General features: G+C 48.6%; 1 protein-coding gene and 1 non-coding gene across 2 annotated transcripts in view; both read left to right on the plus strand.

Moving 5' to 3' along the window:
• The first annotated feature begins 112 nt into the window (after positions 1-112).
• On the plus strand, positions 113-184 carry TRNAM-CAU (transfer RNA methionine (anticodon CAU)). Its single transcript has one exon. It is a non-coding gene; the product is annotated as a tRNA-Met (tRNA).
• Positions 185-571: 387 nt separating this feature from the next.
• The window catches only part of LOC141978940 (uncharacterized), a 44046-nt gene continuing 21375 nt past the window's right edge, over positions 572-23242 (plus strand). Inside the window, 4 exon segments of the mRNA XM_074941341.1 lie at positions 572-961; positions 2974-3030; positions 5180-5292; positions 15032-16361. Coding sequence (XP_074797442.1) covers positions 5259-5292; positions 15032-16361 — 1364 coding nt within the window. The 5' untranslated portion in view covers positions 572-961; positions 2974-3030; positions 5180-5258.

Raw genomic sequence — 23242 nt, forward strand, 5'->3', positions numbered from 1 at the left:
TTCAATGACTGTAACAGTCCCTTGTGCCCGCTCCCTCTCCCCAGCGCACAAGTCACATGCTCAGACCCACAAGGAGCAGTCTGCCCAGCCTGGCAGAGGACAAAAACCACCCAGCAGAGTGGCGCAGCGGAAGCGTGCTGGGCCCATAACCCAGAGGTCGATGGATCGAAACCATCCTCTGCTAGCTTGGCTTTTATTCCTCGCGGCCCTGGAAATCACTCGGCCTGCCTTCCTTTCAGCCAGGTAGGAAACAGGAACACCTTCTCTTGCTATTTCACTTTTCACCGTCATGAAATGAAGGGATAAAGCCGGGGATAGTCCCCTCCTGTAAGGGGAGAGGTGTGCTGGGGTGGGGGCAGAGCAGGGGCGGGAAGGGCTCGGGTGGGGTGGGGCAGAAGAAGTGGGATGGGGTTGGATGGTTTGGGGGCAGGGCAGGGGTGCGGGGCTTGAGCACCCCCAGGGAAGCCGGGGCCTGTGTAGCGCCCCCCGCCCCCTGCCCTGCTCTCACGCTCCGCACCAGGTGTGGACACGCTCCGGCCGCGCCGTGTGAACACGCCCGAGCCGTGCGGGGTTCGGATCTCGCCGGCTGCGCGGGTGTGGACAGAACTCCGCGGTGCGGAGACCCCGCCGGAGCTCCGGGCACCCCGGGCTAGACCCAGCCCCTGCCCGGGCTGAGGGGGGCGAGCACCCCTGGGGCTGCCGGCAAAGGTGGGGCCAGCCCCCCCAGCCAGCGCTGCAGCCGCGGGACGGGATTTGCAGGGCACAGGAAGGGGCTGGAGCAGCCGGGAGGAAGGAGGCAGGAATCCGGGAGAACAAAGCCCCGAGAGCATCAGACGCTGGGCGAGCAGCTGCTGCTCCCCCCGGGGTCCGTGCTGGGGGGGAAATCCTCCCATTAACCCCTCCCTGCCCGGCCGGGGGGCGCTTTCTCCAGTTGGGGCCCGCCCGGAGCCAGAGACTGCAGGTAATGGACAGAGACCGTGGGAAAGTGACTGTGGGAAAGTGAGACCCTCTGCCCAAGGGGACCTGGGGGCATTAAATCTCCCCCCCTCCCCGCGCCCCGAATCTGCTCCCTTGCGGCTAATGAAGTTGTGGGGCAGGATCTGCTCCTGGTGGGGAAAGAGGTCCCCTAGTTCTCAAATATCAATTTAACATCTCAAATGTGGGGGGGTGGTTCCCCCCGCTACCCCCCCCCCCTTCTCAATGCTCATTGACCTGGCTTAGGTGGGAAACTCTTGCCCTGAGTCATTCCCCACATGAGAAGGGGCTTAGTGGGTGCAGCTTTGCGGCTGGCTCTGGGGTGGAGACGAGGGGGCTGTTCTCTGCCAGCAACAGGGCATGGAAGGGGCACAGGAGGGGAAGGGAGGAGCAAGTGTCCGTCCCCCCCATGTGCCTAGCCCCAGGTGACCCAGTCACAGCTGCTGAAGTCTCAACTCCCCCCCCCCCCACCCCGCCAGCTGCCAGTCACCTGTTGCCACCCCATCCCTGCCCTCAGGTAGCCCTTCCTGCTCCAACCCTCTGGCTGCCCTCTTAAAGCGGCTTTTCAAAGGGCACCTTGCTGCCCATATGGGGGTGGGGGGGAATCCAGGACCATTTACTGAACATTCATCTAAAAATCCCTTCAAAGGAGCCCAATTCCCCCCCCCCCTTTAATCTGGATATAAAATCCCTTCCGATTTTGACAGGTTTCAGAGTAACAGCCGTGTTAGTCTGTATTCGCAAAAAGAAAAGGAGGACTTGTGGCACCTTAGAGACTAACCCATTTATTTGAGCATGAGCTTTCGTGAGCTACAGCTCACTTCATCGGATGCATACTGTGGAAAGTGTAGAAGATCTTTTTATATACACACAAAGCATGAAAAAATACCTCCTCCCACCCCACTCTCCTGCTGGCAATAGCTTATCTAAAGTGATCACTCTCCTTACAATGTGTATGATAATCAAGGTGGGCCATTTCCAGCACAAATCCAGGTTTTCTCACACACACACCCCCCACCCCCATACACACACAAACTCACTCTCCTCCGGTTTTGGTGGTTTTCCCTCTCGCGTCATCAGCATTTTATCAAAAACCTCACAGACTCCAACGAGAGACGGCTGAATTGGAATTAATTTGCAAACTGGATCCAGTTAACTTAGGCTTGAATAGAGACTGGGAGTGGATGGGTCATTACACAAAGTAAAACTATTCCCCCACCTCCCCCCGCCGCTGTTCCTCAGAGGTTCTTGTCAACTGCTAGAAATGGCCCACCTTGATTATCACTGTAAAAGGTTTTTTCCCCCCCGCTCTCCTGCTGGTAATTGCTCACCTTACGTGATCACTCTGGTTACAGTGTGCATGGTAACACCCATTGTTTCATGTTCTCTGTGTATATAAAATCTCCCCACTGTATTTTCCACTGCATGCATCTGATGAAGTGGGCTGCAGCTCACGAAAGCTTATGCTCGAATAAATTTGTTCGTCTCTAAGGTGCCACAGGTCCTCCTTTTCTGTCGCCTTGAGACAGTCCCCGGATGCAGGGGGTTAAATTGTCCCCTGATCAACTTGCTTCTCATTGGAGAATCATTTAAAAGGGTCGATGAAAGAGACTGGCCCCATATGTAATAGGCATTAAAGCCAGGGGCTGCCCCTCTTGGTAGGGGGATCAGTGTCTTCCAGCTGCTGACCAGACCGTGGGCTGCATCCTCTGCTTTTCCCCAGATGGCACAAGCCGAGGAGTTCGCTCCCCAGGCTGCCCTGTGTGTAACTGGGTCCTTGCGGCCCCATCCAGTGCCCGAGCATCTCCAAGCTACCCTCACGTTCTTCTCACCATTTTCACCAGAGGTACCCCCACCCGCCAGGTGACTAACGGTCTCCCATCGGGGGTTCCTTCCCCCAGCACCGAGATGCAGCCGCTTCTGGGGTGGGTGCCTGGTGGCCATTCTGGGCCAGTGACGGGACATGGAAATTCCTTAAATATTTTTTGGTTCCTCCAGGCCTTCCATTCTCCTGTTAAAGACGCTCTCTCTGCCTGTATGAATGGCCAGCAAGGGGTGAGGATAACTTTCTATCCACTTACAAAGTCTGGTATGAAATCACCACCGTTTTTGCTTCTCTTCCCCCTTCAAAACTGTAAGAACGCCAGGTGTTTCTCCTGGTGGCGTAGGTACTCCCCGCTCCCTGAGTGGCAGTCGCTGTGGTGACAGGGTGCTCAACTCACCCCTGGGGGTTCGCGAAATGTTTCAGGGGGTTGTCGGGGGGAAAAAATCCCTAATGGTGGACAGAGCTGTCCCGAGGGACCCCGGGCAGCACGGGGCCAGCAGCCCGGAGCCCCTGCACTTCCAAGAGCTGAGCAGCTCAAAGCAAGCATCTCTATCACACTGAGGACATTTAAACTCCAGGACACCTTTTAAGAAATGGAAAGGGAGGTGGATTTTTTTTTTTTTTTTTTTGCTGTTTTTAAAATTCAATAGGCAGCTCGTATGGTTTTTAAAATTATGACAAAGAACAAGTTTAAGCTTCGTTGTAACGTGCGTTATTTGCCTGGACTGCTCAAGACCTGAATGCTCGTGTAGAGGGAACTCTTTGAGTTGGCTTCTTGAAGCCCTTCAGGCTGGTTCACATCTGATGCTCCCGGAGGAAACCTAGGAGCCTCCTCTTACAACAGGAGTATTCAAAGTGATACAAGCTGCCACAGTGAGATCTGGGAAGAGTGTTGCCGTTTTCAGAATGTAATAAAATACTGTAATGATGAATAATAATAAATAGTGTGTAATAAGAATGTCGTAAACACAAAGTTTATATTTCCAAGATCACGGCTTTTAGCATTTATACTCGGGTAAAGGAGAAAATCCTGGGAAATATCCATTTTGAGGAGGGGGTTCGCGAGGCTTGACATTTTAGTGAAAGGGGTTCACGGGTAGTTTAACGACTGCTCTAAGTCTGGCCTGTTGGGTTAATTAGCCCCCCCCCTCCCCCCGCAGTCTCCAATAACCTACATAAATTGGTGGGGTGTAGACGAACCTTCAGACCCGTGTTAATCCAGAGTTACTGCTAGGAAGGACAAAGAGTGACTCCAGATTAACACGGGATAAATGAGATCAGCACCTGTCCCCGTGGGGAGGTGGAGTCATTAGCTGCTCGCACCACGGAGCTCCGGTTGTAGCTAAAGGAGGGGAGGCGGCTCAGACCCTCTGCCCCCCTCTGCTCAGGATATGGGGGTTCAGCTTGCTGGTCAGACCCTGCAGCCTCCATTGTGATCTGGGAGACCAGGCTGAGCAGCTGCTGCTCTCCCAGCGGGATCGGTGCCGAGGAGAGACCTTCATTAAAGCCCCCTCTGCGCCGGCCAAGGTGAGGACGTTCTCCAGCCCCGTTGCTCCTAACTCCTGAGCCAGAGAGACCTCAGGGAAAGTCCTGGGTCTGCCCCAGCGGCCCCTCGTCTCTCCTCCCATTAGCGATTGCAGGAGCCGATCCAGCCACGGGAGAGCAGACAACTCTGAAACGGGACTTTCCCGGCCAGAGGGAGCGCGACGGGGAAAGAGGAGGGAGACTGAACGGGGGCAGTGGGAGAAATAAGTAGTGGGGAGAGCGGTTGGCCGACTGGCCTGCCCAGACACACTTCTTACAGCCTCCCTGGGCAGATCCGCCTTCTGTGAACAAGGTGAGGAGGAGAGAGAGGGGAAAAGCCAGTCCCTGGTTCTCCCTGTCCCCCGCTGCTGGGGGGGTGTGGTGCGCTGCCCTGGGGACAGTGTCAGGGGAAATAGTCCCTAATTTGTGGAAGAGGAAACAGGACCCCTGGACTCGGTAGGGAAAACGGACCAGGCTGCCCATGCTGGAGCCTGACCCAACTAACCAGCAGCTGCTGTGAGATATGAAGGGGGCACCCAGCCGTGAGGCTTAGGGGAGATTCCCCCTCCCCTCATATCCAGCTGCTGACAGTGGAGTTCGTACCAGGGGGCTTTCCGTGGACTCTGCTGGGGCCTCTAGCCACTGTAGGAGGCTAGTGGGTTTGCCCCTGTTTCTCTGCTGGGAGAGACCAGGGGCTCTTTCTTTCTCCCCACGCCTGATCTCCGCAGGCTGGGAGTGGGGCTTTGTTCACCGGGAGCCTCCCGGAGCTTCCACTTGATTGGCTCCTCTGCCCCACGAATGGTGGGGCTGTGAGTGGGGCAGCAGGTCCTGAGGGTTGGATTCTTGCTCTTTCAGGGGCCGGTGACTTTTGAGGAGGTGGGTGTGTATTTCACCAGGGAAAAGTGGTCTCTGCTGGACCCCGCTCAGAGACGTCATGCAGGAGAACTACGAGAATGTGACCTCACTGGGTAAGGATTCCCGTCCCCTCGGTTCTTGGAAGGGGAAATGCAGAGTTAAGGTTCACGTCACCCCCATAATGTAACCTTAACTCTGCCCTGTTTCAGCAACGTGCCACTGTCACACGCACGAGCACTCTGCCCTCTCCTGTTGCAGAACGCTGCGGGGAACAGAGCCCAGGAACAGTACAGTGCAAAGTCGAACGTCTTCTCTTTGCTAAGGCAAAATGTGGGGTTAGGTGCAAGTGTCGTGAATAGAAACTTCCTACCCCTGGCCTGCACTCAGACACTGAGCCTACCGCACACAGGCTGTCCCAGACTTGCAAAATGTTACGAAGCCCGTCAGCCTCAGGTGAGTCGTTGCCGTCACTTACCCCTCGAGACCACCAAGCCCGTAGGCCACCGCACTGCTGACAATCCCCATGGCCAGAACTCCCCCTGGTGACACAACCTACAACCCTGAAATGGGGCAGACTCAGTCCCTCAAGTTTCATGTGCGCGTCCCTTCATGTCACAGTCACAGCTCCGCCAAGCTGCTCCAACTAATCCCTCCCCCATCTGATTACAGCTGACCCAGTGCACGCAGCCGGAGGGCATGCCGATAAATGCTGGGATTCCCATCTGTAGAGCACAAGACAGACGGTGACATGTTCTCTTAGTCCGTCCTCATATTTATGACAGATTCATGGAATTTAAAGCCTGAGGGGATGAGGTCATATAGTCTGGTCTCCTGGGTAACACAGGCCTTCGAATTTCATCCAGTTACGGCAGTATTCAGCTGAATACCTTGTGTCGGACTAAATCGTCCTGAAGATTTCAATAGCTGGAGAATCCATCTCTTCTTCCCTGGTAGTTTGTTAACCTTTGCACCGCCCTTACTGAATTTTTCTGAGTGGCTCTTGCCAGCTGCAGTGCTAGTGGGTGGGGGCAGAGTTAAGGTTGCATTGAAGAGGTGTTGTGTACTTTTCATCTCCTGGTTTTCGTTCAGCCACCGTCCACACGCTGGACCCCAGTTGTTGGTGTGTGGGATCAAACCGGGGACCTCTGGAGCTTAGTGCATGAGCTGAAAGCCAACTGGCCGTTAACTAAGGCTATAGAGGAAATTCCTTAATCTCTCTGTGTAAGTGGTCTTGGTGTCACTACGTGGGCGTGTTGGTTACGGTAGCATTCGGCAACCTTAACTCTGCATTAATGCAGCTATGGGCATTTAGATTTTTAATGGACTTGCCCCTGTTAACTGTGTCTATACGAGAGATCTGCCGGCATACCTGCGTCAGTTAGGGGTGTGGGTCTGCATGTGGGTTTCAGAGAACTTTAAAGTATTGCTTTTAATCTGGAAATTTCCAAGTTGGGGCAAAACGTCAAGAAGAAACTCCTGCATATCACATATTGTCTGGATGTTGACAGTGGTATGGCTCAGACTCGACGGCATACTCCCTTGAGCAAGCCAATCTTTGTGACAGTGGATTGCCGGAAACCTCTGGCTATTAACCGAGCCTTAATCTCGCCGCACTTCATGGGCGTGTCCGTCCTTTTGATGCCTCACGTTTCCTCGTCAGTCTGAAAGTTCAATCTGTACAGTTATAAACTCTTTCAGCGCTGCTGTCCCGAAGAATTTCAAGACAATCTGAGTAAGCATCTGGATTTGAGAGTTGTTAGAATATTTGACTTTTGAACAGAAAGTAATGCTGAACGTAAATAACTATAGCTAGGCTAGGCAGAATTCGATTTTTATTTTATTTTTATACTTTTGATGGATAATATCCATGTTTGTTTTTAAGCTTCTTTTCCCCCCGATTTTTATCAATGTAATGTTTCACAGTTGCTCAGAATGGTGGGTTTTAAGCGTTTTTGGTGTGTGCCGTTTTTATCATAAGAACAGCCTTACCGGTCAGACCCATGGCCCATCTAGCCCAGTATCCTGTCTTCCGACTGTGGCCTGTATCAGAGCTTGAGAGGGAGTGTACAGGACAGTTGGAGTGATCGACACATCTTCCCCTCCAGTCAGAACTTTAGGGTTGCTTCCAGCATGGGGTTGTATCCCTGACCATCTTGTGGAATAGCCATTGATGGACCTATCCTCCATGAACTTATCTAGTTCTTTTTTTAAAGCCAGTTATACTTTTGGCCAACTCCACATCCTACGACAACGAGCTCCACAGGTTAATTGTGTGAGTGGGGGGAAAAAAATTACTTTTGTTTGTATTAACCTGCTTCCTATTCATTTCATCAGGTGACCTCTGGTTTTGGTATTGCAGGAAAGGGTAAATAACACTTAGACTCATAGGACTGGAAGGGACCTCGAGAGCTCATCGAGGCCCGTCCCCTGCACTCATGGCAGGATTAGGTATTATCTAGACTGGCCCTGACAGGTGTTTGTCTAAAAATCCCCAATGATGGGGCTTCTCTGTTCACTTTCTCCACACCATTCATGGTTGCATAGACCTCTATCATATCCCCCCTTAGTCACCTCTCTTCTTTAAGGGTAGGTGTTATTTTTGCACACACTACAGTGATGGAGAAGTGGTATCTTAGTTGAAAGAATTCTTCCATAGACCCAACAGTGTCTACACTGGGGCTTAGGTCAGCTTAATTACATTGCGCGGGGTGTGACATTTTCACAGGCTTCAGTGACGTCATTAAGCCAGCCTTAAATTTGTGTAGACCAGCCCTAAACCGAACAGCTCAGCTATATATATTTTAGTTTCTCCTCTTACAGAAGCTTTTCTATGCCCTTGATCATCTTTGTTGCCCTTTTCTGAACCTTTCCCAGTTCCAAGATCTCTCTTTTGAGATGGGGTGACCCCATCTGCGCGCAGTATTCAAGATGTGGGCATGCCATGGATTTATAGAGAGGCAATATGATGTTTTCTGTCTTATTATCTATCCCTTTCCAAACGGTTCCCAACGTTCTGTTCGGTTTTTTGAGGGCCACTGCACATGGAGTGGATGATTTCAGAGAACTAACCACCATGACTCCAAGATCTCCTTCTTGGGTGGTAACAGCTAACTTAGACCCCATCACTGTGTATGTAGAGCTGGGATTATTGTTTTCAACGTGCGTCACTTGGCACTTACCAATTTTGAATTTCATCTGCCATTTTGTTGCCCAGTCACCCAGGTTTGTGAGATCGCTTTGTAGCTCTTTGCTGTCTGCTTTGGACTTAACTATCTTGGGTCATTTTGTATCTGCCACCTCACTGTGTACCCCTTTTCCCAGATCATTTATGAATATGTTGAACAGCTCTGATCCTTGGGGAACCCCACCATTTAACTCTCCCCATTGTGAAATCTATTTATTTCTACCCTTTGATTTTCTGTCTTTTAACCAGTTACCAATCCACGAGAGGACCTTCCCTCTTATCCCATGGCTGCTTACTTTGCTTAAGAGCCTTTGGTGAGGGACCTTGTCAAAGGCTTTCTGAAAGTCCAGGTGCATTATATTCTCTGGATCATCCTTATTCACATGCTTGTTGACACCCTCAAAGAGTTCTAATAGATTGGAGAGGCCTGATTTCCCTTCACAAAAGCAGAATTGGCTCTTCCCCAACAAATCGTGTTTATCTCTGCGTCTGATCGTTCTGTTCTTTACTGCCATTGTTACCAATTTGCCCAGAAGGGAAGTGAAGCTCACCAGCCTGTAATTCTCAGGGTCGCTCCTGGGATACTTTTTAAAACTTGGGGTGATGTTAGGAAGGCTGCAAATCGGTCACAGATTCCATGACTTTCCGTGAATTCTGCAACAGCAGCCGTTCGGGTGTGTGGGAGGCGGTGAGGGGGGATGACTTACCTCGGGGTGGGGGTTTGACATGTTTACCGCCCGTGACCTGTCCATGACTATTAAAAATACCCGCGACTAGAAGGTAGCCTTAAACATTAGCGATCTCCCAATAGTCCGGAACAGAGGCTTGCTTCAGTGATAGATTACAGACCATGGTTAGTAGTTCTGCAATGTCACCTTTGAGTTCCTTCTGAACCCTTGGGCGAATACCCTCTGGTCCTGGTGACTTAGTACTGTTAAATTTATCAGTTTATTCAAAAGCCTCTTCTGTTGACACGTCAGTGTGGAACAGGACTTCAGATCTCTCACCCAAAAATGATCCCCCCCCCCCCCCACCAGAGCTATTTCTCCCACATCCGCTGCAGCGCCGACTGGTGGGAAGCATTCATTTAGCTTTTCCAAAATGGCCTTGTCTTCCTTGAGTGCTCCATTTTAGACCGTGGTGTTCTAGTCAAGTTGGTCTCAGGATATTAGAGAGACGCAGTGGGTGAGGTGGTATTTGGGTTGTTGGACCAATATCTGTTGGTGAGCGACGCCAGCTTCCGAGCTTAAACGGAGCTCTTCAACGCCTTGGTTGTCTTGTGTCTCCACTGGCTATCTGGCAGGCCTTCTGCTTCCAGTATACTTCAAAATAAATCTGTTTGTTTTTGCATCTTTAGCAAGTGGCTTCTCAAATTCCCTTCTTGCCCTGCATCATTACACTCAGCGTATCAGAGTTTGTGCGTGTTCCTATTCACCTCACCAGCATTTAACGTCCAGATTTCACAGGATACCTTGGATGGCCTCCGTAGCTCTGTTGTTTAGCTGGAGTGGCCTTGTTTTGGTCCTCTTACTGTAGAGGTTCTCAAGTTTTTTCTTTGTTTGTTTGTTTTTGCTGGGACCAGCTTCGAAAATACTTCGTGCTGTGATGATCGTTCCCTCTCCCCTCCGTGCCACCCTGACATCCGCACGGCTGCTCGTTGTGATGCTGCCTTCAGAGCTGGGTGCCCGGCCAGCAGCCACTGCTCTCCGGCTGCCCAGCTCTGAAGGCAGCGCAGAAATATGGGTGGCCATACCATCACCCCCCTTTTGGGTCAGGACCCCCCCGTTTGAGACACTCTCTTGCCTTTTCCAATTTGGGTTATACAGTTAGTCTGAACCCATACTGGGGCGGTTTTCGATGTTCCCCGTGCTGCTTTCAGGCATTTAGCCCTTGTGACCGCTCTTTTAAATTTCCATCTCGTTTTGGTGTAGTTCCCCTTTTTAAAGCTAAAAGTTACCACGGTGGAGTTTTTCGGTATTGTTCCCCCCCCCCCCTGCAAAGACGTTAAATTTAATTACATTATGGTCACACTTACTGAGCTGTGCGGACCGAATCCCGTGTCCACTTAGGACGAAATCAAGAATCGCCTCTCCCCAGGTGGGCTCCAGAACCAGCTGCTCCGAGAAGAAGCTAGGAATGGTATCTAAAAGTTTCACCTCTGATCACCCCCTGAGGTGACATTTACCCAGTCAACATGAGGGTAGTTCACATCAGTATTATTTGTTCTTTCTGGTTTTGTAGACTCTGTAAACTTCTGCAGCGTTTCACAGTCCTGATCTGGTGGGTGGTGTTATATCCCTAATGCTGTATTCTTTTTATTCAAGCTCAGAATTTCTATCTACGGTGCAGCTTGTTTCATCTAATTTTTTATTTTATTTTATTTGACTCTCTGCTTTCTTTACCATCGCTGCTCCCCAATGAGTATGACCTACTTTGTCGTTCCTTTATATTTTGTACCCTGGTATTAGAATAGAAGATCAGGGTTGGAAGGGACCCCAGGAGGTGTCTAGTCCAACCCCCTGCTCAAAGCAGGACCAACCCCCAACTAAATCATCCCAGCCAGGGCTTTGTCAAGCCTGACCTTAAAAACTTCTAAGGAAGGAGATTCCACCACCTCCCTAGGTAACGCATTCCAGTGTTTCACCACCCTCCTAGTGAAAAAGTTTTTCCTAATATCCAACCTAAACCTCCCCCACTGCAACTTAAGACCATGACTCCTTGTCCTGTCATCTTCTACCACTGAGAATAGTCTAGATCCATCCTCTTTGGAACCCCCTTTCAGGTAGTTGAAAGCAGCTATCAAATCCCCCCTCACACTTCTCTTCCGTAGACTAAACATCCCCAGTTCCCTCAGCCTCTCCTCATAAGTCATGTGTTCCAGTCCCCTAATCATTTTTGTTGCCCTCCGCTGGACTCTTTCCAATTTTTCCACATCCTTCTTGTTGTGTGGGGACCAAAACTGGACACAGTACTCCAGATGAGGCCTCACCCGTGTCGAATAAATTAGATATTAGGAAATATCTGGGAATTGTCTAGGAATAGATTGGATATTAGGAAAAACTTTTTCACTAAGAGGGTGGTGAAACACTGGAATGCGTTACCTAGGGAGGTGGTAGAATCTCCTTCCTTAGAGGTTTTTAAGGTCAGGCTTGACAAAGCCCTGGCTGGGATGATTTAACTGGGAATTGGTCCTGCTTTGAGCAGGGGGTTGGACTAGATGACCTTCTGGGGTCCCTTCCAACCCTGATATTCTATGATTCTATGATTCTATGAATAGAGGGGAACGATCACGTCCCTCGATCTGCTGGCAATGCCCCTACTTATACAGCCCAAAATGCCATTGGCCTTCTTGGCAACAAGGGCACACAGTTGACTCATATCCAGCTTCTCGTCCACTGTCACCCCTAGGTCCTTTTCTGCAGAACTGCTGCCGAGCCACTCGGTCCCTAGTCTGTAGCGGTGCATGGGATTCTTCCATCCTAAGTGCAGGACTCTGCACTTGTCCTTGTTGAACCTCATCAGATTTCTTTTGGCCCAATCCTCTCATTTGTCTAGATCACTCTGGACCCTATCCCTACCCTCCAGCGTATCTACCTCTCCCCCAGCTTAGTGTTTCTGCGAACTTGCTGAGGGTGCAATCCACGCCATCCTCCAGATCATTTATGAAGATATTGAACAAAACATTGTATTACCATGTCCCACTGATTAGCCTCTCTCCACCAAGTTTCCATGATGCCTATTCTATCAATACCCTCATGGCATGTCAGGCACTCCGTTTCAACCATTGTGTTATTTTGACTTCTTGTATTTGTATACCAGCCTTTCTAAATTTTGTCAGTGCTTTCCTTCATGTGTTCTATTTAAATGGGATTCTGTTTCATTTGACTATTCCTCACTACCTCCTATCTGTACCTCTTTCTTGTCTTCTTTACTGAGATATAGACATCCCCCTTTAATTAAACTCATCCCTAAGAGATGTCTTTGTCTGAACCATGTGAGCCTCCACACCTCTTGGCTTTCCCTCACCCTATAATTGTAAAAAAAACCCTCTACTATCTTCTCTGAATTTTATATGGCAGCAATCTGGTTCCATTCTGGTTTCATTGGAGCTCTTCCCCACTTGCTAATAAACTGAAATCCCTCCTCCCTACACCATCGTCTCACCCACACTTCAAGAGCTTTCAATTCTGCTCTCTTACCAGCCCTGCGCATGGAACAGAGGAACCATTTCAGAGAATAGTGCCATGGAGGTCCAGGACTTTAAATGATTTTAAATGGTTCCCCAGGGAGGTGGTGGAATCTCCTTCCTTAGATATTTTTAAGGTCAGGCTTGACAAAGCCCTGGCTGGGATGATTTAGTTGGGGATTGGTCCTGCTTTGAGCAGGGGGTAGGACTAGATGACCTCCTGAGGTCCCTTCCAACCCTGATCTTCTATGATTTAAATGTTCACAGTTTCAGGAAATTATGCAGGGGAGGGGAGAGGCCAGACAATTATTTTATGACCCCAGATGTCGACGTTGAAAAAGTGAACGCTTTATAATGGTTAAAACACAAGTCGTCAACGTCACATGTCAAAAATATACCAAGTAAATCACCTGACATCCAACCCTAATAAGTTCTCAAGCAGTATTTTTCTTATTTTGCCTATCTGGAAATATAGATGGTTATCGATAGAGATATTTTCCCATCCGTATGTGAATGTACGGTGCGGTCAGTGTTCATCAGCATGTACTGGGAAAAATCTCATCTTTCCAAGTCGAACTATAACGGAACTGCCCATCTGTTATAACAACTTCCCAAGTGCATGGAGGGTGGGACAGTCAGGTGGGGCCATCCACTGACAGGAGACCGTGTGAGGTTCCTCTCCAGGAGTCCTTGGGAGAAGGGAGGGCAGGGAGCAGTGGGAGGGAAGAAGATGATGGGGAGCTGGTGCTCGTGGGGTACCACAAAAGAGGGAGAGGTCTTAAGCACCAAGGACTCTTAAGCAAAGTAAGCTGTCGTGGGATAAGAGGGAAGGTGCTCTCCTGGACTGATAGGAAACAAAGGGTAGGAATAAATGGTCAGTTCTCAGAACGGAGAGAGGTAAATAGTGTTCACCCCTCCGAGTTGAGTCTATCCCTTCAGGAAGTCACAAGGGGCACTCGAGGCTCAAAGACTGACTTGGGTGTCACACAGCACCCAGTGAGATATTTGGGGAAATAACTACGTTGAACTAAAATAATCACCACCACCACCTGTGAGATAAACCACCACGACCTATGAGTTAATGACCTGTGCATACCGAGAGAGATCTGTTTCGTTATTTAGAGGGTTATAGTTAAGTACGCTCAGTGGTAAGTTGTATAGTGTGTGTGTGTCTGTGTGTGTCTGTGTGTGCCTTTTTATTATATATATTCATCTATTTAACGTTACTGTAGAATCAAATTCCATTTATTCTAGTTTAAATAAAATCCCCATGGTACTGTTTTGGACAACAAGTTGTCCTATCTCAGCTACCCTTAAATAACCTTTTACCCCAGTGTAACACGCCCCTGCCAGAAACATTCCACCCCCGCCGCCGTGCTGAAACGTTACTAAGTCTTGGCTGCAGGGTTGGAGAGGGGGTGACCCTTGGATGTATTTTAAATTACAACCCCATAACCCTACTCTGAGAGATCTGTTCACACTGACGTGCCTAGTTTAAATGCCTGTTCGTCATAGACTTCAAAGCACAAATTTTGGGAGTGTGTAAATTTCACATGCTGCATTATTATCATAGAAGATGAGGCTTGGAAGGGACCTCAGGAGGTCATCTAGTCCAACCCCCTGCTCAAAGCAGGACCAATCCCCAACTAAATCATCCCAGCCAGGGCTTTGTCAAGCCTGACCTTAAAAACTTCTAAGGAAGGAGATTCCACCACCTCCCTAGGTAACGCATTCCAGTGTTTCACCACTCTCCTAGTGAAAAAGTTTTTCCTGATATCCAACCTAAACCTCCCCCACTGCAACTTGAGACCATTACTCCTTGTCCTATCATCCGCTACCACTGAGAACAGTCTAGATCCATCCTCTTTGGAACCCCCTTTCAGGTAGCTGAAAGCAGCTATCAAATCCCCCCTCATTCTTCTCTTCCGCAGACTAAACAATCCCAGTTCCCTCAGCCTCTCCTCGTAAGTCATGTGTTCCAGTCCCCTCATCATTTTTGTTGCCCTCCGCTGGACTCTCTCCAATTTGTCCACATCCCTCTGTAGTGGGGGGACCAAAACTGGACGCAGTACTCCAGATGAGGCCTCACCAGTGCCGAATAGATGGGGACGATCACGTCCCTCGATCTGCTGGCGATGCTCCTACTAATGCAGCCCAATATGCCCTTGGCTTTCTTGGCAACAAGGGCACACTGCTGACTTGTATCCAGCTTCTCGTCCACTGTAACCCCCAGGTCCTTTTCTGCAGAACTGCTGCTTAGTTTGCAATAATGTGTGTTCGTAGTGTGGTGGTCATTTTCAAATGATATCCCAGTATGCCTTGTGGGGTATCATTTGAAAATGAACAACACATATTATTGCACTAATATCATTGCATTAAAAAACCCATGGCAGTAGTGTGTAGGGTGTGAAGACACGGGGGCTTAGCGTCACCCTCTCCCCTTTTTCCACTCCTGTTTCTGAGGTTTCTCTCTCTGTCCCAGCAGGTGATGGGATGGTGAGTGAGAATGAGGAGCAGGAAGATGCTGAGCACGGGGAATCACATGTGGCGTTATCACAAAGATCTAAAGGGGATGTTCCCAGGAGCTGGAAGCAGGGAAAAGGTTGTGAGAGTCAGCGCAGGCCAGAGCGGGAGCGGGAAAATGAGCCAAGGGAGAAAGTGGGTCATTGTCACAAGGACCTCAAGGAAACCACAGCCCAGCAGAGCATCCCCAGAAATGAGAGAGAGCCCACGTGCCCTGAGTGGGGAGAAAACATCAGTAGCCATTCGGATCTCCTTCAGCCCGAGAGAATCCACGCTGGAGAGCCGCCCTATGAATGCGGTGAATGTGGGAAAACCTTCCATCGGAACTCGCACCTTATTCGGCATCAGAGAGTGCACACAGGAAACCGACCCTTTAAGTGCTTGGAATGTGGGAAAAGCTTCAGCGTGAGCTCCAACCTGATCGCACATCAGACCATCCACACAGGAAATCGACCCTTTTCGTGCTCTGAGTGTGGGAAGAGCTTCAATCGACACTCAAACCTTATTACGCACTGGAGAATTCACATGGGAAATAAGCCCTTTACGTGCTCAGAATGCGGGAAAAGCTTCACGGACAGCTCAAACCTTATCAGGCATCAGCGAACCCACACGGGGGAGAGACCCTATGAGTGCTGCGAGTGCGGGAAAAGCTTCACGGACAGCTCCGATCTTATCAGGCATCAGCGAACCCACACGGGAGAGAGACCCTATGAATGCCGCGAGTGCGGGAAAAGCTTTAGTCGGAGCTCAACCCTTATTCGACATCAGAGGATCCACACGGGAGAGACGCCCTATCAGTGCTGCGAATGCGGGAAAAACTTCAGCGTGAGCTCAAACCTTATCACACATTGGAGAATTCACACGGGACATAGACCCTTTACGTGTTCCGACTGCGGGAAAACTTTCACTGACAGCTCCAACCTCACTCAGCATCAGAGAATACACCTGGGAGAGACCCCCTATAGATGCTCTGAGTGCGGGAAAAGCTTCACTCAGAGCTCGGCTCTTATTGCACATCAGAGGATCCACACAGGAGAGAGACCCTATGAATGCTGCGAGTGCGGGAAACACTTCAGCGTGAGCTCTGCCCTCGTTGCGCATCAGAGACTCCACACGGGGGAGAGACCCTATAAATGCTCTGAGTGCGGGAAAAGCTTCAGTGTGAGCTCAACCCTTATCATACATCAGAGAATCCACACGGGGGAAAGACCCTATCGATGCACGGAGTGTGGGAGAAGCTTTAATCAGAGCTCACACCTGGTTAGACATCAGAGTCTGCACAAGGGAGAGCAACACCACAAAAAGCTTGTCTAAGGCTGTCAAAAAAGAAAGTTTTTGAATGCTTTTCTAATTCCCACATCGTGACCTTTAAGGCTCTTTGCGGTGTTTGCATCACTGTGGTCCCGCAGCTCCCCCCACCCCAGATGAGTAGCAAACTGTTGATTTTTGCAGCTTGCTCTTCTTTGGTCCTTTCTATCCGCTCCTTTGTCCTGAGTCATGAGAATGTAGGTCCCTCCTCCCAGGAATGTCCATCAGCCCCAGGTAGGGGAGATGGGATGCCTTCATCTTGCTACACTGAGGTAAAATCTACCTTGTCTCCTCTGGGATTTTCCCAAGGGTTAGCTAGCTTGAGGTAGCGATCCTCATGTAAAAAGACAAGTATATTTGCAGTACTGCCCTCGCACAGGTATAATGGTCAGGGTTAACGAACACATGCCCCTTGACCTGTCCTAATCTACACCCCTTTTCTAGTCTAGACAAAACTCTGAGCATCACATTTCTACTTTTTACTCCCATTAGCCGGGTGATTGGCGGAGTCACTGAGTTCCCCCTTTGGTGAGAGATTGTCTCGTTCCCCGCTGTTCTGGGTTGTATTAAACAGAAGCTATCGTTCCTACCATTTTTCTCATTTAAAAATATACTTAAATATAACAAACATCTGGAGCAGGGATAGGATTAAAGTGTCCTTTCAGCCACTATTGACACCGGAAGGCGATAGGATGAGCTTGATGGATTCCCTCCTTTTCCATCACCGTTCAACCCCCCCTCAACCCAGCAGAGTTAGCGTCTGTGGGAGCCGCAATGGAGCTTACGCTCTCCCCATTTTATCCTTCCACCTCCCAAAGTGCCACATGATCCAGTCTTCTCAGCTCTCCGTGCTTAGGAATCACACCTGGATCTTAAATCAGACTCACTAGGGCTGGAGATGAAAGTGTCAGAGGCCTGGAGGGGGAGTTGAGTGGATCACAAAACCACTCAGTGATGGTTCAGTGTTTTCATCCCTTTCTCCATCTATCGGCAAAGCTTTTCCTGGGCGCTTTGCTGCTGAGCTGGGATTGTTTCCAGATGAGAAGACTGGATGTTCTAGCATCATCGAAACGGGGAAAACCTTTTGTAAATAACTTGACTCAAGAATAATGAAGTGGCGCGGACTGAAGCAGGTTTGAATGGGTGAGAGGAGAATGCAGTGCAGGAATCTGTTCTCCTGATTCTGGAGTTCACATAGGTAACCTGCTTTGGGATTTCATTTTATGTGAAACTGAAAGTGTCTGTGATGTGGATTTTTCTCTCCTGCCTGAAGCCCATTCAGTCACGTAACTGTATGTTAGTTTTGGTTGCCAGGATGTAGCTCAGATTTGGGGGCCTTGAGACAAAGAACCATGTACTAAAATTGTCGTTTCTTACTTTATTTTTGCTTTTCCCCTGCTCCTTCATGATGACCTGGAAGAAGCTCAAGTGCAATTCAGTCCACAGTTCAAGATAATTGAGTAACATGGTTGTCATTAATGCCAATCAGCGTGAGTTTATGGAAAATAGATCCTGTCAAACAAACTTGTCCTGCTTTGAGCAGGGGGTTGGACTAGATGACCTCCTGAGGGCCCTTCCAACCCTGATCTCCTATGAAACTTGGTATCTTTTTTGTTGAGGTTACAAGTTTGATTGATGAAGATAATAGTATTAATATAAAATACATAACTTCTATAGGGCATTTGACTTGATACCACAAGATATTTTGATTAAAAAACTAGAATGCTATAAAATGAACATGGCATTGTAACGAGGCTGGTTCTGGTGGGACCCCACTGAGAGTGCCAGTTCAAGACACATTCTTCAAGCAGGGCAGTCACAGCCCAAGGCTGGGGTTTCTGTGCATACCAAGGCAAACCCAACCAGCCAGACAGAGAAGATTTCGATTTTACCCCACTGGCTAACCACAAGTCACACAAGCAATTCCCTTAGACACTCCAGTTTCCCAGTATCCCCACCAGGGCCACTCGTTATGGGGACAAATGGTTATGAAAACCAATATCCCAGTAAAAGAAAAAAGGTTCCCTCGATCCCAAAGGACCAAGCCCCAGACCCAGGTCAATATACAAATCGGATCTTACCCACAAATCACGCTGTGGCCAGTCCTTTAGAATCTAAAATCTAAAGGTTTATTCATAAAAGGAAAAAGATAGAGATGAGAGCCAGAATTGGTTACATGGACTCAATTCCGTCCAGTCATGGCCAAGTTCTTGTAGCAGTGATGGAATAAACGGCAGGTTCAAATCCAGTCTCTGGAGAACATCCCCAGCTGGGATGGGTCTTTCAGTCCTTTGTTCAGAACTTCAGTTTATAGCAAAGTCCCTCCAGAAGCAAGAAGCAGGACTGAAGACAAGATGGAGATGAGGCATCAGCCTTTTATAGTCTTTTCCAGGTGTAAGAACCCCTCTTTGTTCTTACTGTGGAAAATTCCAGCAAAATGGAGTTTGGAGTCACATGGGCAAGTCCCTGCACACTTTCCTGAGTCACAAGGTGTATCTGCCTTCTCTCAATGGGTCAGTTGTGTCACTGATGGTCCTTAATGGGCCATCCAGCAGGCTAGGCAGAGCTGACCCCAACTTGTCTAGGGTGTCCCCCAGAAGCACAGCACAAGTTTGAACTCCAGACAGTACAGAGCCAATATTCCTAACTTCAACTACAAAAATGATACATGCATCCAGATAGCAGAATCATAACCAGCAAACCATCGCCTTTCCACAGACGCTTTAAACGACCACCTTTGTACAGTATTTGCTGCAAATATATAACAGTGGTTGCAACAGTGATCTATACAGGTAGAGATTATGTCAAGAATGTCACAGGCACGTATTACATGGATTAAAAACAAGCTAACAGATAGGTCCCAACATGTCATTGTAAAAGGGGAATTGCCATCAATTGGGTCTGTTTCCAATGGGGCCCAACGTGGATGTCTTGTCGGCTGAATGCTGATTACCATTTTTATCGGTGAGCTGGAAGAAAACAGAGAATCATCACGATGAAGTTTGCCGATGACAAAGAATAGGGGGGAGTGGTAAATACTGAAAAGGACAGGTCCCTGATTCAGAGCGATCTGGATTACTGAGTAAACGGGGCCCAAGCAAACAATGTGTGTTTTAATACAGCTACATGTGAATGTATGCCTCTAGGAAAAAAGAGCGTAGGCCATACATACAGAATGAGGGACTCTATCCTGGGAAGCAGTGATTCTGGAAGAGATTTGGGGGTCGTGGTGTGATGCCGTGGCCAAAAGAGCTAATGACAGAATTATAGAACTGGAAGGGACCTTGAGAGGTCATCTAGTCCAGTCCCCTGCACACAAGACAGGACGAAGTATTATCTAGGCCATCCCTGACAGGTGTTTGTCCAACCTGCTCTTAAAAATCTCAAAATGACAGAGATTCCACAACCCCACTAGGCAATTTATTTCGGTGCTTAACCACCCTGACAGTTAGGAAGTTTTTCCTAATGTCCAACCTAAACCACCCTTCCTGCAATTTAAGCCCATTGCTTCTTGTCCTATCCACAGAGGTTAAGAAGAACAATTTTTCTCCCTCCTCCTTGTAACAACCTTTTATGTACTTGAAAACTGTTATCCTGGCCCCTCTCAATCTTTTCTTTTCCAGACTAAACAAACCCAATTTTTTCAATCTTCCCTCCTAGGTCATGGTTTCTAGACCTTCAATTGTTTTTGTTGCTCTTCTCTGGACTCTCTCCAGTTTGTCCACATCTTTCCTGAAATGTGCCGCCCAGAACTGGACACAATCCTCCAGTTGAGGCCTAATCAGTGTAGAGTAGATGAACCCTGGTAAGCTTCTTAGCATGTGTGTAGCTTCTATTGTTTGTGATATGTTTTCTCTCCCATGGTTTTTACCTTAAGAATAAAGTCGGTTTGCTTAGAAGGAACTCTGTGGTAACGTCTATCCATAGCAACCTGTCTGTGCTGGGAATTACAAAGGGAAGTCACTATCCATTCTGAAAATACCCCCATCAGAAGGTAGACAGAGGCATGTCTCCCCCAAAGCCTTTGCTGGATCACTGAAGGAAACGCAGGTCCAGTTGCCATGAACTGTGACAGATGGATCTTCCATTGCCTGACCAGGGGGCTCCATTTGTATGTGGACCGTTCTTGACGGTGTATCCATGCCAACCTGGATGGGACAATGTTACACCAAGAACCATGACTTCCCCTGTTCCAGAGAAGGAATTAACTTCCTCACACCCGGTAGTTCCCAATGCAAAGTGAGAGGGGAAGTTGAGTGATGCATGTTTCTTTAAAAAAATTAAAACATAACGGCCATACTGGGTCAGACCAAAGGTCCATCTAGCCCAGTGTCCTGTCTTCCAACAGTGACCAATGCCAGGTGCTTCAGCAGGAATGAACAGAACAGGTAATCATCAAATGATCTATCCCCTGTCACCTATTCCCAGCTTCGGGAAAACAGAGGCTAGGGACACCATCCCTGCCCATCCTGGCTAATAGCCATTGATGGACCTATCCTCCATGAACTTATCTAGTTCTTTTTTGAACCCTGTTATAGTCTTGGACTTCATACCATCCTCTGGCAATGAGTTCCACAGGTTGACTGTGCGTTGTGTGAAGAAATACTTCCTTTCGTTTGTTTTATACCTGCTGCCTATTAATTTCATTGGATGACCCCTCGTTCTTGTGTTATGAGATTACAAAAATTCCCACATTCTCCACAGGGAGACATGGTCGAAGTGAAGGACGAGGACAATGAACCCTAAAATCATACAAAAATAGGACTAAAATAGACTTCAAAAAGTCAGCTAGTCCATCCTGAGGCAGAATCGAGTATAACATCCCTCACGGGTATTTATTTAAACACCTCCAGTGATCGCTATTCCACAACCTCTCTTGGGGCTTGTCTACACTTACCGGGGGATCGATGCAGTGGTGGTGGATTTAGCGGGTCTAGTGAAGACCGCTAAATCAACCACAGATCGCTTTCCCGTCAATTTCTGTACTCCACCAGAATAAGAAGAGTAAGGGGAGTCGACGGGAGAGCGTCTCCCAATGACCCAGCGTAGCGTGGACCCCGCGGTAAGTTGATCTAAGCTACGTTGACTTGAGTTACGCTATTCATGCAACTCAAATTGCCTAGCTTAGATCGACTTTCCCATGTAGACAAGGCCTTGGTAACCTAGTCCAGTAATTATCTATCCTATAGTTGGAAAGGTTTTCCTAATATCCATCCTAAACCTCCCTGGCTGCTGATCCAGCCTATTATTGCTTGTACTATCCTGATGCTCCGTGGCGAACAATTGATCACTGTCCTCTTTATAACAGACCGTAACATATTTGAAGACTGTTATCAGGATCACTTCAGTCGTCTTTTCTTTTGTAGTGAGCCAGCCACGCCCAGTCCCTGTTCAAGCCCAAATTGAGGGTGTTAAATTTGCAAATGAATTGTAACTCTGCAGTTTCTCTTTGAAGTCTATTTTTGAAGTTTTTTTATTGAAGGATGGCTACTTTCCAATCTGTAATTGAGTGTCCAGGGAGATTGAAGTGTTCTCCACCTGGTTTTTGAATGTTATAATTCTTGACGTCTGATTTGTGTCCATTTATTCTTTTACGTAGAGACTGTCCGGTTTGGCCAATGTACATGGCAGAGGGGCATTGCTGGCACACGATGGCACATATCCCATTGGTAGATGTGCAGGTGAATGAGTCCCTGACGGTGTGGCTGATGTGGTTGGGTCCTATGATGGTGTCACTAGAGTAGATATGGGGACAGAGTAGGCAACGGGGTTTGTTAATTTGAGCTTGAGTAGGGACTGGGAGTGGCTGGCTCACTACAAAAGCAATTTTTCCTCTCTTGGTATTGACACCTCCTAAACAATTATTGGGAGTGGACCACATCCCCCTGACTGAATTGGCCTGGACATCACTGGTTCTCCACTTGTAAGGTGACTCCCCTCTCTTCATGTGCCAGTATATTTCATAGAATCATAGAATATCAGGGTTAGAAGAGACCTCAGGAGGTCATCCAGTCCAATCCCCTGCTCAAAGCAGGACCAACCCCATCTAAATCATCCCAGCCATGTATCTGTAATTTTCACTTCATACATCTGAAGATGTGGGGTTTTTTACCCACAAAAGCTTATGCCCAAATAAATCTGTTAGTCTTTAAGGTGCCACCAGACTCCTCGTTGTTTTTGGGAGACCTAGAAGACTGAACAAATATATTCACACTTGCCTTCGTGGTATAAAAATGATAGCCCCTAAGACCTGGTTGGGAGTAGCCTTCAGCCAAGGGTACTGCCTAGCAATGGGATGGGAGTACTGCCAGACAGCTACTAATCCAAAGGTCTGCAGGAGACAATACAGTCCCCCAGCTGATGGAGCGTCTGGCTCCTCATGGTTCCTGTCCAAAACCTAATCTACATTGCCATTGAAATCCCCTTCCAGGACAATAATAGTCTCAGGGTCACAGCCAAGCATGGCCCGGGCAAGTGTCTGCAGAAAGGACGTGTGGTTTTGTCCCAGCGTGGGGGGGGCGGGGGGGTTCAAGAAAGCGTCCCCTTCCTATTCCTTCAACTTGATTACTCCTAGGCCTTAAGGTCAGAAAGGACCATCATGACCATTTAGTCCGATTTCCTGCACGTCACAGGCCACAGAACCTCACTCACCCACTCCTGTAATAGACCCCCTAACCACTGGCTGAGTTACGGAAGTCCTCAAATCAAGGTTTAAAGCAGTGGTTCTCGACCAAGGGTACACATACCCCTGGGGTACACAGAGGTCTTCCACGAGGGGTCCATCAACTCATCTAGATATTTGTCTAGTTTTACAACGGGTTCCACAAAAAACACTGGCGAAGTCAGGACAAAACTACCATTT

Source organism: Natator depressus, chromosome 28 (genome assembly GCF_965152275.1).
Source record: "Natator depressus isolate rNatDep1 chromosome 28, rNatDep2.hap1, whole genome shotgun sequence".
In the NCBI taxonomy this organism is placed as follows: domain Eukaryota; kingdom Metazoa; phylum Chordata; order Testudines; family Cheloniidae; genus Natator; species Natator depressus.